Source organism: Mastomys coucha, unplaced genomic scaffold (assembly GCF_008632895.1).
Source record: "Mastomys coucha isolate ucsf_1 unplaced genomic scaffold, UCSF_Mcou_1 pScaffold22, whole genome shotgun sequence".
Taxonomy (NCBI): domain Eukaryota; kingdom Metazoa; phylum Chordata; class Mammalia; order Rodentia; family Muridae; genus Mastomys; species Mastomys coucha.
This window is the reverse complement of record NW_022196905.1, coordinates 42232266-42245322: the sequence shown is the minus strand read 5'-3', so window position 1 is coordinate 42245322 and position 13057 is coordinate 42232266. Positions and strand designations below refer to the sequence as shown.

Below are 13057 nucleotides of genomic sequence, written 5' to 3'. Positions count from 1 at the left end.
AAAAAAAATCAGAAACAAAAAGGGAGATATAACAACAGAAGCTGAGGAAATTTAAAAAATCATCAGATCCTAGTACAAAAGCCAATACTCAACAAAACTGGAAAACCCGGATGAAATGGACAACTTTATAGACAGATACCAAATCAGGATCAGACACACCATATAAACAGTCCCATATCCCCTAAGAGAAGCAGTCATTAAAATCCCAATGAAAAAAAGGCCAGGATCAGATGGGTTTAGTGCAGAACTTTATCAGACCTTCAAAGAAGACCTAATACCAATATTCTTCAAACTATTCCACAAAATAGAAACTGAAGGAACACTACCCAATTCATTCTATGAGGACAAAGACCCAACAAAGAAAGAGAACTTCAGACCAATTTCCCTTATCAATACCAATGCAAAAATACTTAATAAAATTCTTGCAAACTGAATCCAAGAACACATCAAAACAATCATTCACCACGATCAAGTAGGCTTGATCCCAGGGATGCAGGGATGGTTCCATATATGGAAGCCCATTAATGTAATCCACTACATAAACAAACTCAAAGAAAAAAAAAAAAAACACATGATCATTTCACCAGATGCTTGAAAAAGCATTTGACAAAATTCAACATCCCTTCATGATAAAAGTCTTGGAAAGATCAGGAATTCAAGGCCCATACTTAAACATAGTAAAAGCAATATACAGCAAACCAGTAGCCAACATCAAATTGGAGAGAAACTTGAAGCAATCCCACTAAAATAGGGACTAGACAAGGCTGCCCTCTCTTTCCCTATCAATCCAATATAGTACTTGAAGTTCTAGCTGGAGCAATTAGACAACAAAAGGAGGTTAAAGGGATACAAATTGGAAAGGAAGAAGTTAAAATATCCCTATTTGCAGATGACATGATAGTATACGTAAATAACCCCAAAAATTCCACCAGAGAACTCCTTAACCTGATAAAGAACTTCAGTAAAATGTCTGGATATAAATTTAACTCAAACAAATCAGTAGCCTCCGATACTCAAAGGATAAACGGGCTGAGAAAGATATTAGGGTAACAACATCCTTCACAACAGTCACAAACACTATAAAATGTCTTGGTGTGACTCTAACCAAACAAGTGAAAGATCTGTAATACAAGAACTTCAAGTCTCTGAAGAAGAAAGAAATCAAAGAAGATCTCAGAAGATGGTCTCCCATGTTCATGGAATTGGCAGGATTAATATAGTAAAAATAATCATCTTGCCAAAAGCAATCTACAGATTAAATGCAATCCCCATCAAAGTTCCAATTCAATTCTTCATAGAATTAGAAAGAGCAATTCTCAAATTCATTTGGCATAAAAAACAAAAACAAAACAAAACAAAAAAACCCAGGATAGTAAAAACTATTCTCAACAATAAAAGAACTTCTGGGGGAAGTTCTTTTATGGCTCCAGCTACATATGTAGCAGAGGATGGCCTTATCTGGCATCAGTGGGAGGAGATGCCCTTGGTCCTGTAAAGGCTCGATATCCCAGGGTGGTGAGGTAGGAGTGAGTGGGTGGATGGGGGAGCACCCTCATAATAGCAGGGGGAAGGTGGGACAGGACAGGGGGGTTGCAGAGGGGAAACCGGGACAGGATATAACATTTGAAATGTAAATAAACAAAATATCCAATAAAATAAATAAATAAAATTAAATTAAACTTAAAAAAATTAAATACAGGAAAATACAATCAAACAGGTAGAGGTTTTTAAAGAAGAAACAAGTAAATCCTTTAAAGAAATACAAGAAAATACAATTAAATAGGTAAAGGAAATAAATAAAACTGTTCAAGACCTGAAAATGGAAATAGAAACAATAACAAAAACACAAACTGAGAGAATTCTAGAGATAGAAAACCTAGGGAAGAGAACAGGAACAAGAGATGCAAGTATAACCAAAAGAATACAGGAAATGGGAGAGAGAATCTCAGGCACTGAAGATACAAGAGGAGAAATGGATATATCAGTAAAAGAAAATGTTAAATCTAAAAATTCCCTGACACAAAACAACCTGGAAAAGACCTAGCCTAATAATAAGATTAGAAGGTAAAAAGTCCCAGTTCCAAGGACCAGAAAATATTCTCAACAAAATCATAGAAGAAAACTTTCCTAACCTAGAGAAGAGATGTCTATCATCTATCTATAAGGCTACAAGAAAGAAGCTTACAGAACACTAATTAGACTGGACTGGAAGGAAAACCCTCCCAGCACATAATAATCAAAACACAAAATCTACAGAACAAAGAAAGAATAGTAAAAGCCGCAAGGGAAAAAGGCCAGGTAACATACAAAGGCAAACCTATCAGAATTATATATGACTTCTCAACAGAGGCTCTAGAAGCTAGAAGGGCCCAGACAGACATTTTGCAACCTCTTAAACACCACACATGCCAATCTAGACTACAATACTCAGGAAAACTCTCAATCATTATAGATGTAGAAAATAAGACATTTCAAGAGAAATCTAAATTTAAACACTACTTATACACAAATCCAACCTTACAGAAAACACAGGAAAACTCCAACCCAAGGAGGATAACTACATCCTAGAAAACACAGGAAAACAAGAGCAGCACACACAAACACACAAACACCACCAACACCAAAATAACAGGAAATAATCACTGATCATTAATCTTTCAGTGATTAATGATCATTCAATTAATAAATTCAATTCTCAAATAAAAAAACAGGCTAACAGTGGATTTGAAACCATCTTTCTGCTGGATACAAGAAGCATACCTCAGCAATAGAGATAGAGTTAAGGGCTGGAAAAAGTTTTCCAAGCAAACAGACCCAAGAAGCAAGCTGGAGAAGCCATTCTAGTATCCAATAAAATAGACTTAAAATCAAAATTAATCAAAAGAGACAGTGAAGGGCACTTCATACTCATCAAAGAATAAACCTACCAAGATATATCAATTTTGAACATCTATGCCCCCAAAACAAAGGCTATCACATTTGTAAAAGAAACATTGCTAAAACTTAAATCTTAGATCAAACTCCACACATTAATAGTGGGAGACTTCAACACCTCAATCTCACCAATTGAATGTATTCCAGACAGACCTAAATAGAGAAATAATGACACTTTTTGAATCAAATGGACCTAACAGTCATCTACAGAATATTTCCTTCAAGCACAATAAAAAAAAAAAGAAAAAAATCTAGCTTCTTCTCAGCACCTCATGGATCCTTCTCCAAAAATGACCATATATTCAGTCACAAAGCAAGTCTCAACAGATACAAAAATTAATTGAAATAATGCCTTGTATTTTATCAGATCACATGGAATAAAGCTAGACTTCAAAAACCACAGAAGCACCAGAAAGCCTACTTTCTCATGGAAACTCAACAACTCCCTACTCAATGATCAGGGAAGAAATAAAGAAATAAAGAAATTGGGACGGGAAGGCTCCCAAGAATCAATGTGGGTAGCTGAGATGCACAACAGTGTAGATATGGAAACTGAAGAGGCCATCTCTGTAGCCAGGCAGGAACCCCAGTGGAGCAAAGGGACATCAACTCACCCACAAAACTTTTGACCCAAAATTTATCCTGTCTACAAGAAACACAGGGAAAGGGGATGGAACAGAGACTGAGGCCAACTAATAACCAGCCCATCCTTAGGCACATCCCATGGGCAAGCACCAATTCCTGACACTATTAATAATACTCTTATCCTTACAGATAGGAGTCTGGCATGGCTGTCCTCTGAGTGGCTCCACCTACTAGCTGACTCGGATATAGAACCCCACAGCCAAACTTGGGGATTCTTTTAGAAGAGTAGGAGGAAGGACTGAGGGCCCTGAAGAGGATAGCAAGTCACCTAACTCCAGCAGAGTCAACTAACCTGGACCCTCAGGCTCTCGGAGACTGAACCACTAACCTAAGAGAATATATGAGCTGAGCCTAAGCTCCCACGCATATGTAGGAGATTAATAGCTCGGTCTTCATATGGGTCCTGAACTACTGGAGAGGAGGCTGTTGCTTGTCTGTGAATAAGCTGTTCTAGATGGGCTACCTTGTCTAACCTCAGTGGGAGAGGATGTGCCTAGCTCTACAAAGTCTTGATGTGCCAGGTAAGGGGAAAGCCAGGGGAGGCTCCCATCCTGGGTTTGGGGAAAGGGACTGTGAGAGGGGAACAGTGATCAAGATGTAAATTGAATAAAAGAAAAGGGAGGAGAGCAGTGAGCAGGACGTAATAAGTGAATAAGTAAAATCATTAAATCAAATTTAAAAAAAAAAAAAACCTACACCATCACAGCAAAACAGAAAGCTTAGCCTAAAAGAGGAAAACCCAGGAAATTTCCCATTTGTCCTTGCAGCTGCAATGAGCTAACACACATGCTAACCCTCTCTAGGACTGTAGGTAGAACGCACAGAAACAATGCTAGGTACAAGTAGAGTTCTACTTACACTTCCGCCGTGCTGCTCCAGCTTTTGCAGAGCACTGGTGATGGGCTCTTTGAATTTTTTGTCCATTAGCCTCTTCGAAAGCTTTTGAAAATCAGGGCAAGGGGGGTTACAAATAAATAACCTCTGCTATAAGCACAAATAATGAAGCATGCCTTAATTTAAGGAAGTCTAACTTACTTTAAGAAACCTTAACAAAGTTTGTTTTAGTAAATGCTTCACTAAAATTTACATGTAACAATATAACATTTGGTTAAAAGTTGAATTTATGTCATTTCAAGCTCTACCTATCTCACAATAACTGCTATGACAAGTTATCTGGGGCTAGGGAAATGACTGACTTTAATACCCACATTAAAAGCTGGGCATGGTGGCTTCTGTTTATAATTCTATCACTGCCGTGGCAGATAACAGGTGGTTCCTCAGGGCCCACTGGCCAGACAGTGCAGCCTAATTGGTGAGTTCCAGGTGACAGAAGATCCATCGTACAGGAAGTGGCCAGTGCTTCTGAAGACAACACCTGAGACTGTCGTCTACTCCACATGCATGTATATGTGCGGACATACAGGCACAAATGCTCCTTGCACCCACATACAAACACATGTACTCACACAAAATTACATTTACAAAAGCATGGCATACTTTTCATTTTATCACATAGAAGTCCATACAGAGAACTATGATAGAGAGCTCTGCCTCTAGAGCACACATTACCCGGCAATAAGAGGGATAGAAGCTGATAAGTAACTGACTGACAAAGGAAAGGAGACTAGAAAACACATTCACCTCTGCTTACATCCTAAACACACCTTAGCTAGACATGTAAGATGTAGTTTAAAAAGGAGAGCATAGATGAAGGAAGACAGAATCATAGCCTAGCAGAGAAGCAGTGCTATGTAGGCAGTCATGAGCAACTACAGCACCATTCCCATTAAATACATGCATTTCTGCAGACAACCACCAGGCAGTTCACCTACTGAGTCATGTACTCTGCTAAGCATTTTGGAAATATATTCAACATAGGTTTAACAAAGTGATCCTGAGCACTTTTTATTATAAACCTAAAACCAGTGTTGAAAGTTTAATCCATTAGAAAATAATAGAGAGGCACTGTCTACTAAATACTTAGTCTAATCTCCAATTGTTGGTTAGAGTTGGTTAGCATACACTGCTAATGTGACTGGATAGAATAACACCCAGGTAAATAAAGCAAGCCCTTGGTTTGTGTGCGAGGGTTTCACAGAGAAAGTTCAAAGGCTCTAACCAAGGAGTGGACTGATCCTTGGATTCTTCATGTGATTGTGTTATTGAAAGGAAGTGGGGAAGAAGAGACCCTGCAGCCTTCCCATGTGCTCTACCCATATGCCCATCTGTTTCATGCCCACTACAAGGTCACTGTTCCACATGACCACATCCTTGCTCCCTTGAAGGACTGACACCCGTGGAACACTCTGTCCAAACAAATCCTATCATTTCTTTGTTTCTGCCAGGTACGTTATACCATGACAAGAAACTGTTTTTAAGGATTTGAGCTAGGTTACTGCTTGATTTGAAGGCTGGGGTTATGAAGATATGCACAGCTAATCTCCTCTGTGCAGTACTCACACTTGTAAGGAGAAGTTTCAGGTGGCCATTCAGAGACGGGCCAACAACCACACTCAGCTGCACGAGTGCGCTCAGTCCTCTTTCAAACACTTCATCATCAGAATGAACCTGTGGGACCAGTTAACAGGAAAAGTTAAAGCCTACACAACCCTCCAAAAGAGCCTACGGATACTTTCATTTGGACCCTTTCCATGAGCCTTTATATACAGTTCTACTTTCTACTTCCAGAACAGATTTTCTATGAGAATTAATGCACTTATATCTCAATGAGACTAGTTTACTGGTATCAGTGCGGAGAAGATAAAGGGACAAGATGGGAAAAATGAAAGGGAGGAGACTAGGGAAAGGGGTGAGAAGGTGTAAGACAAGCAGGATTAAGGACTTTATCCTAAAAATCTATCAACAAGGAGAATTTTTAGAGTAAGCTTTATTGCACTGCATCTAGAGGTAAAAATGTCCATCAGATAAGAGCAGTTACCAATATTCGTCTATTATACAGAGAACAAACAGAGTCACCCGAGTCAGATCCTCTAACTACCTAGAAGGTTCCCTTTTATTTCCAGGACCCTAAAAGTACATCCTCTAAAGTGGTCTAGTACATAACTGACTGACTCTGAAACTGCATATACTTGTCAAACCATGAGTTAAGCACTAATTTGCATGTATATGGGGGAGGGGAAGAACACACAATGTTCTCTTGTATCAGAGTTTTCATCCATACCATATTACTGGGAATAATGAAGTCCAGTGAAATAAATGACTTACTAGAGCTGCCTTCAGCACAGGGATCAGTCGAGGTAGCAAAGGGATAGCTTTTTCAGGAGCACCCTTGACCAGAAGTAGTTCCCTAAAGCCTTCCTTTGACACAAAAGTATAAGGATGCTTGGTCTCCCTCAGACCCTGCCAAAGAAAATATAAACACAGAAACTTGATTCGGTACCTCTTGGTTATGTTACCAGCCACAGAACTCAATGCTAGTGTGAATGACACTAGAAGTTTAAGATTTTCCTAATCACAATGAACAATTTCAGCAATTAGAATTTGAGCTGAGAAAAAAAACACAATACACAAGTCTTTACTCTTACAAGAAAAAAAAAAGAAAGCAAAGAATGGAAAAAAAATAGAATAATAAAAAGGAAGGAAAAAATTAAGCGATAAAAATGAAAAAGGTAAAAAGAAAAACAAGGACAGATAAGGCAAGGAGAAGTGGAGGCAATAGTTAAAGGAAGTCGCCAGCAAACTGCTCACTGTGTGCTCCTTATGGGACCCTCAATGTGCTCAGTGAGTTCCAACAACATACTCCTTCACACACTTCATACATTAAGATATTCAGAAGGCAGATACAGCACTGGCTGTCTGGGACAAGCCCTGTTAGAACTTAAATATGCTGTTCACAGTAGAGAACAATTTGAAGACAATCTATGTATAGCATTTTTCATGATGCCTTTCTTCCTGAATGCCTTAGAAAATAGTCAGCATTCCATTATTTACTAGCCACTACTAGAAGATACAAATGACTGTCTGACCTCTGATAAAGGACAAACAAAGCAAAGAGAACACAGCAGCAATGCTCTTGGATCTCTCTGTGAAGCAGGTCTAAATAACCAGCTACAAAATCAAGTTACCAATGCCAATTTTCAGTATTTTGTCAATTTGACCTGATTATCTGCTTCCAAACAGTGGTCAAATAGCTCCTTCTCACTGTCCTATTGTTTCCTAAAACAAAATCAACAACATGGAAAAATCCCTCATTAAAAGGTTCAGTACCTACCCTAACAGTACCTGTATCTTATTCATTTTCAAGATGGAGAATTGAAAGTCAAAGCTGAAATGAATTTCAACAGTGGTGTGTCTGTACTTCTTCCCCATTATTAAGTGAATAGAAGAAAAATAGTTAAGTTGCTACCCAGCACAGAAATAAGGTACTGGTGGTGAGCCACAGGTACATATACACTACTGGTCTTGGCCACTGAGATACCTTGACAAGTAAAGGCAATTCCCACTAAGCCTGATACCTAGTTCAATCCCTGATCCCATATGGTGTAAGGAGAGAACCAACTCCTAGAAGTTGTCCTCTGACCTTTAGATGCACTCTATGGCACACCCGCACCCACTCCCACGACAAATGAACAAAAAGCAAAAAAGCAAGCAAATGTTTTATAGAAGGGCTTAAAGAGTTGTAAAAGCAGATGCTCTTGAATGACTTCCCAAATTAAAGTATTTTGTTTACCCTATTTGGACTATGTAATACATTACTAATTTTGATTAGTCAAAATATGGTTTGCAATTTTATATAAAAGAGTTATGAATCTTGGAGCCTGCATGGGACTGTACTAGGTCCTCTGCATGTACATTATGTTTGTGTAGTCTGGTGTTCTTGGGACCCCTAACAGTGGGAATAGGGGCTGTTGGACCCTTCTGCCTGCCTTTGGGACACTTTTCCTTCCACTGAGTTGACTTGTCCAGCCTTGATATGAGGTGTTGTACCTATTCTTATTGTAACTTTTTATGCTGTGTTCAGTTAATATCCCTGGGAGACCTGCACTTTTCTGAAGGGAAATTGAAGATGAGTGGATCTGGGGGTGTGGGGTGGGTGTCAGACAGTGAGGAGTGGAACAAGGGGAAACTACAGTGGGGATGTAAGGTGTAAGGGAAGAATGAAGCAAAAAGAGACATGTCTATAAAAGAACTAAGTATGATTTATCATCCATTTCGTTTATTCATTCATTCCTGTTAGATTTTCATTTTTATAAGACTGGTTAATTATTTTATTTTATATACGTGTATGTGTGTGTGTGTGTGTGTGTGTGTGTGTGTGTATAAAACAATTAGAATTACTTTCTTAGAGTCCAATATTTTAATGCTTCTCATTTCATACTTATTTTAAAGTACAGAATGAGATGTACTTATAGCATGCAAAATAACAATAAAATGTTTTAAATATTTTTTTCTATAAGCACTCAGAGAGTTAGAATGTTTTACCTCAGCTAGTGTAATTAGAAGCGGGTCAAATGGAAGAATTTCAGGAGGGCATTCCCACTGTAATCTGTGTTTTACTGAGCCATGTACCAATCTAAAATACAAAAGTCAGTGAATATAGCAGGAAACGCCATAAGCATTTATAAGCAGGGAGCTTATAACACAATACTCTTCCCAGAACAGAGATGTAGAATTATTTCGTGACGTACGGGACTATCATACCTGTAAGGACACAGACAAAGCAATGCAAGTAAACAAGCCTTCACATCCCCATGTTTTCCACAAAACTATGTAGTAAGGTTATATTGCAAAACTGTTAAACATCGTCACTCTCTCAGAATCTTGATATACATGTTGCAAGGATCTCTCTTAGACACAACTACAATAAAGTAGGTTACCTATAAAAAATGAAAAATATGTACTAACTACAACAGGTCATGTTTACAGAGAACATTTTCCTACACTAACAATCTGAAGGAAAATCTGTTTTATTCCTTATTAAAGAGAAAAAAACTAAGTCCAGGAAGATGACATGGCCCCTTTAAAAGCCTCTCACTATCCTGCAGAGCCATTCCTGAAACATAGCTGATGTGTTTACAATACAGCCCGACTGCCATGACTGGACTCACTGGTCATTCCACAGCACCTCCTTAGTCTTCTTGGTTCCATTAGGCTCTACAGCCTGACTTCTGCATGAGGCCTCAGGAAGGTAACCTTTTACATTTCTAGCAATTCTCAATTGCTCTGGGGAAAGCACTCAAGAAGCTCACTCAAGACACTTAAAACAAAAGAAAGCTTCCATCCCCTGGCCCCTCTGTGTGTGTGTGTGTGTGTGTGTGTGTGTGTGTGTGAGAGAGAGAGAGAGAGAGAGAGAGAGAGAGAGAGAGAGAGAGAGAGAGAGAGAGAGAGAGAGAGAGAGAGAGAGAGAGAGAGAGAGAGAGAGAGAGAGAGAGAGAGAGTCTCCTGTAGATCAGGTTGGCGTTAATCCCACTTTGTGTAGCCAAGGGTGACCTTCCACTTGCTTCCTCACCTCAATGCTGGGATTACAGGTATACATAACCAGGCCAAATTAACTAAGTTCTAGGAGATCAAACTCAGGGCTTCATGTGTGGTAAGAAACATTGAAGGAACAGGGCTATATCCCTAACCCTTCAATTTAAAATCTAAGAATTAAATAGGAATAATAAATTCAAGAATGCTTCTTTATTTTTCACTCCAAATTGAAAGATACTATTTAAGAAATGCCGTTTTGAAATTTGTTTATATTACCTACAAGATAGATGAGGTTTTTGGTTTGGTTGGGAACTTTATTTTTTGTTGTTGTTGTTTTCAATGTGTAGAAGCATATCAATGCTTAATGCTTAATGCTTAAACTAGATGTAGCAAAAGTGGTACATTCAGTTCAATTTAATTTCTTGAGTTATTTGGTGCTTTACTAAAGATCTTAGTAATTACATGTTGGACTTGATGTTTTTTATCAACAATATCCAGAGATTTATACCAATTTAACAATCAAGGTAATAAGTCACCTTTGATTTCAATCTTGCTAGTAAATAAATTTTCAACAATTTAAGCTGAAAAATATATTGATTTCATTCAATTACTTTGAGCCACACAGTCAGCTATGGATTGTATTGATTTTACCTGCACGGAATGCCTCCTTGAGAGTAAATAGCTGCGAATGCAGAAGGGGCCCGCGGCTGTTCACCAAACTGGAATTAAAGAGCAAAAGTATCACCACCACCTCCGCCTACTGACATCTTCAATTCTAATCTTGCTGAGATCAGGTGCATGCGCTCACAGGCACACACACAGTACCCCACATTGTGCCAGCCCCTGCTCAGCCACAGGACTGTGAAAAAACACAAAACCGAGCCTTTGGAGTTGTTTCTCTTCAACCCCTAATTTGACTCCAAGGTTTGCAGGTGGCTGAAACCATCCACAGACCAGGAAGCCTCTCCACTCTCTCTCATACTGAATAAAGGGTCCTCAGATTAAGAATACAGGGAGCACAGGTTTGCTTTTACCAACCACTGTATGCCCTCTGGTCAAGCGTAGATGTGTAAGCACCAGAGAATCTATACAGCTTCTCTAAAACAAGGGGTTGGGCTTGGTAGAATCATAGATCAGGAACAAGGCTTATAAGCATATATGTGAATATATCTTCTAGATTATAGAATGCCATGGGCCGGCCAGTCCGGGCCTCCCTTGAACCCGTCACGGAACAGGGTCCTAGTCAGGTAGACAAGGCGTTGGCGAAGAAATGACCAACAGAAACAGACACAAGGGAGTGCTGTAACTGAATGCCATTTGTACAAAGTAGAAATCAGGCTTATGTTATACAGAAAACAGGGCATACTACAAAAGTCACGTAGGCAGGAGATGGCTACATCAAGGTCAGTGAGAACAAGCTGCCAAGTGCAAGGCAGAGGAGCAGTGGTGTCCTTCTTCTTGGGCTGGGTCATTCTGGCAGCCCCAAGGTAAACTCTCAGGGTCTGTCTGAAGCAAGTAGCTGAAGGTTGTATTTTAGCATTCCTTGGCTGTAACATAAATAATTAGTGATGGGAGCCCTACAACTTCTAACTTCTCACTGGCAGTAAAACAGTTTTTCTTTCTGTGTGAGACTGCTCTGATAATAAGTGCCTAACTATCTCTGACTCTTGAGATCTTGAGAGCTGTCTGGTAAGACAGCTTCTGAGTAAAAATTCCCAGCTAATTTCAGATAGGAAATCTAATAGGATTATTGAAGCACTGTGAAGGCAAGGAAATAATGTTCAATTTCAGTGTTAGCTATAACGAAATATTTCTTAGGGCACCTTTATGCCTGAATAAAGAAAGCACCCAGATCTCTCCACAGATTATAGCAGAGATCAATCTGGAACATGTCCAAGTTAGGAGATGTCAGCGACTAGGTTACCTCAGGAGACAGACTCCCTTTGGAGTCATAATGCCTCTTGTCCATGATCAGGTTTTAACCCTGATACTGTAAACCTACTGGGGTAGACAAGTGCATCAACGTAATTCACTATATAAACAAACTCAAAGAAAAAAAAACAAATGATCATCTCATTAGATGCTGAGAAAATATTTGACAAAATCCAACATCCCTTCATGATAAAAGACTTGGAAAGATCAGGAATTCAAGGCCCATACTTAAACATAGTAAAAGCAATATATAGCAAAGCAGTAGCCAACATCAAACTAAATGGAGAGAAACTTGAAGCAATCCCACTAAAATCAGGGACTAGACAAGGCTGCCCACTCTCTCCCTACCTATTCAATATTGTACTTGAAGGCCTAGCCAGAGCAATTAGACAACAAAAGGAGATCAAAGGGATACGAATTGGAAAGAAGTCAAATTATCACGATTTGCTGATGATATGATAGTATACTTAAGTGACCCCAAAAATTCTACCAGAGAGCTCCTAAACCTGATAAACAACTTCAGCAAAGTAGCTAGATATAAAATTAACTCAAGCAAATCAGAGGCCTTCCTCTAAACAAAGGATAAACAGGCAGAGAAAGACATTAGGGAAACAACATCCTTCACAATAGTTACAAATAATATAAAATACCTTGGTGTGACTCTAACTACGCAAGTAAACGATCTGTTTGACAAGAACTTCAAGTCTCTGAAGAAGGAAATTGAAGAAGATCTCAGAAGATGGAAAGATCTCCCATGCTCATGGATTGGCAGGATTAATATAATACAAATGGCCATCTTACCAAAGGCAATCTACAGATTCAATGCAATCCCCATCAAAATTCCAACTCAATTCTTCACAGACTTAGAAAGAGCAATTTGCAGATTCATCTGGAACAACAAAAAATCCAGGATAGCCAAAACTATTCTCAACAATAAAGGAACCTCTGGTGGAATCACAATCACAGGCCTTAAGCTGTACTACAGTGCAACTGTGATAAAAACTGCATGGTATTGGTACAGTGATAGGCAGGTAGAACAATGGAAAAGAATTGAAGACCCAGAAATGAACCAACACACCTATGGTCACTTGATCTTTGACAAAGGAGCTAAAAC

At 39.0% G+C, this 13057-nt stretch overlaps 1 protein-coding gene across 4 annotated transcripts in view; it reads right to left on the bottom strand.

Moving 5' to 3' along the window:
- Window positions 1-13057, bottom strand: part of Pacrgl (parkin coregulated like) — a 24006-nt gene that overhangs the window by 6682 nt on the left and 4267 nt on the right. For all 4 annotated transcript variants that reach the window (XM_031342227.1, XM_031342226.1, XM_031342228.1 and 1 more), the window contains exons 4-8: window positions 10663-10730; window positions 9022-9112; window positions 6805-6939; window positions 6040-6147; window positions 4438-4518 (exon numbers count right to left, since the gene is read on the bottom strand). In XM_031342227.1, the coding sequence (XP_031198087.1) occupies window positions 4438-4518; window positions 6040-6147; window positions 6805-6939; window positions 9022-9112; window positions 10663-10730 (483 nt within the window). The remainder of the gene's footprint in view (window positions 1-4437; window positions 4519-6039; window positions 6148-6804; window positions 6940-9021; window positions 9113-10662; window positions 10731-13057) is intronic.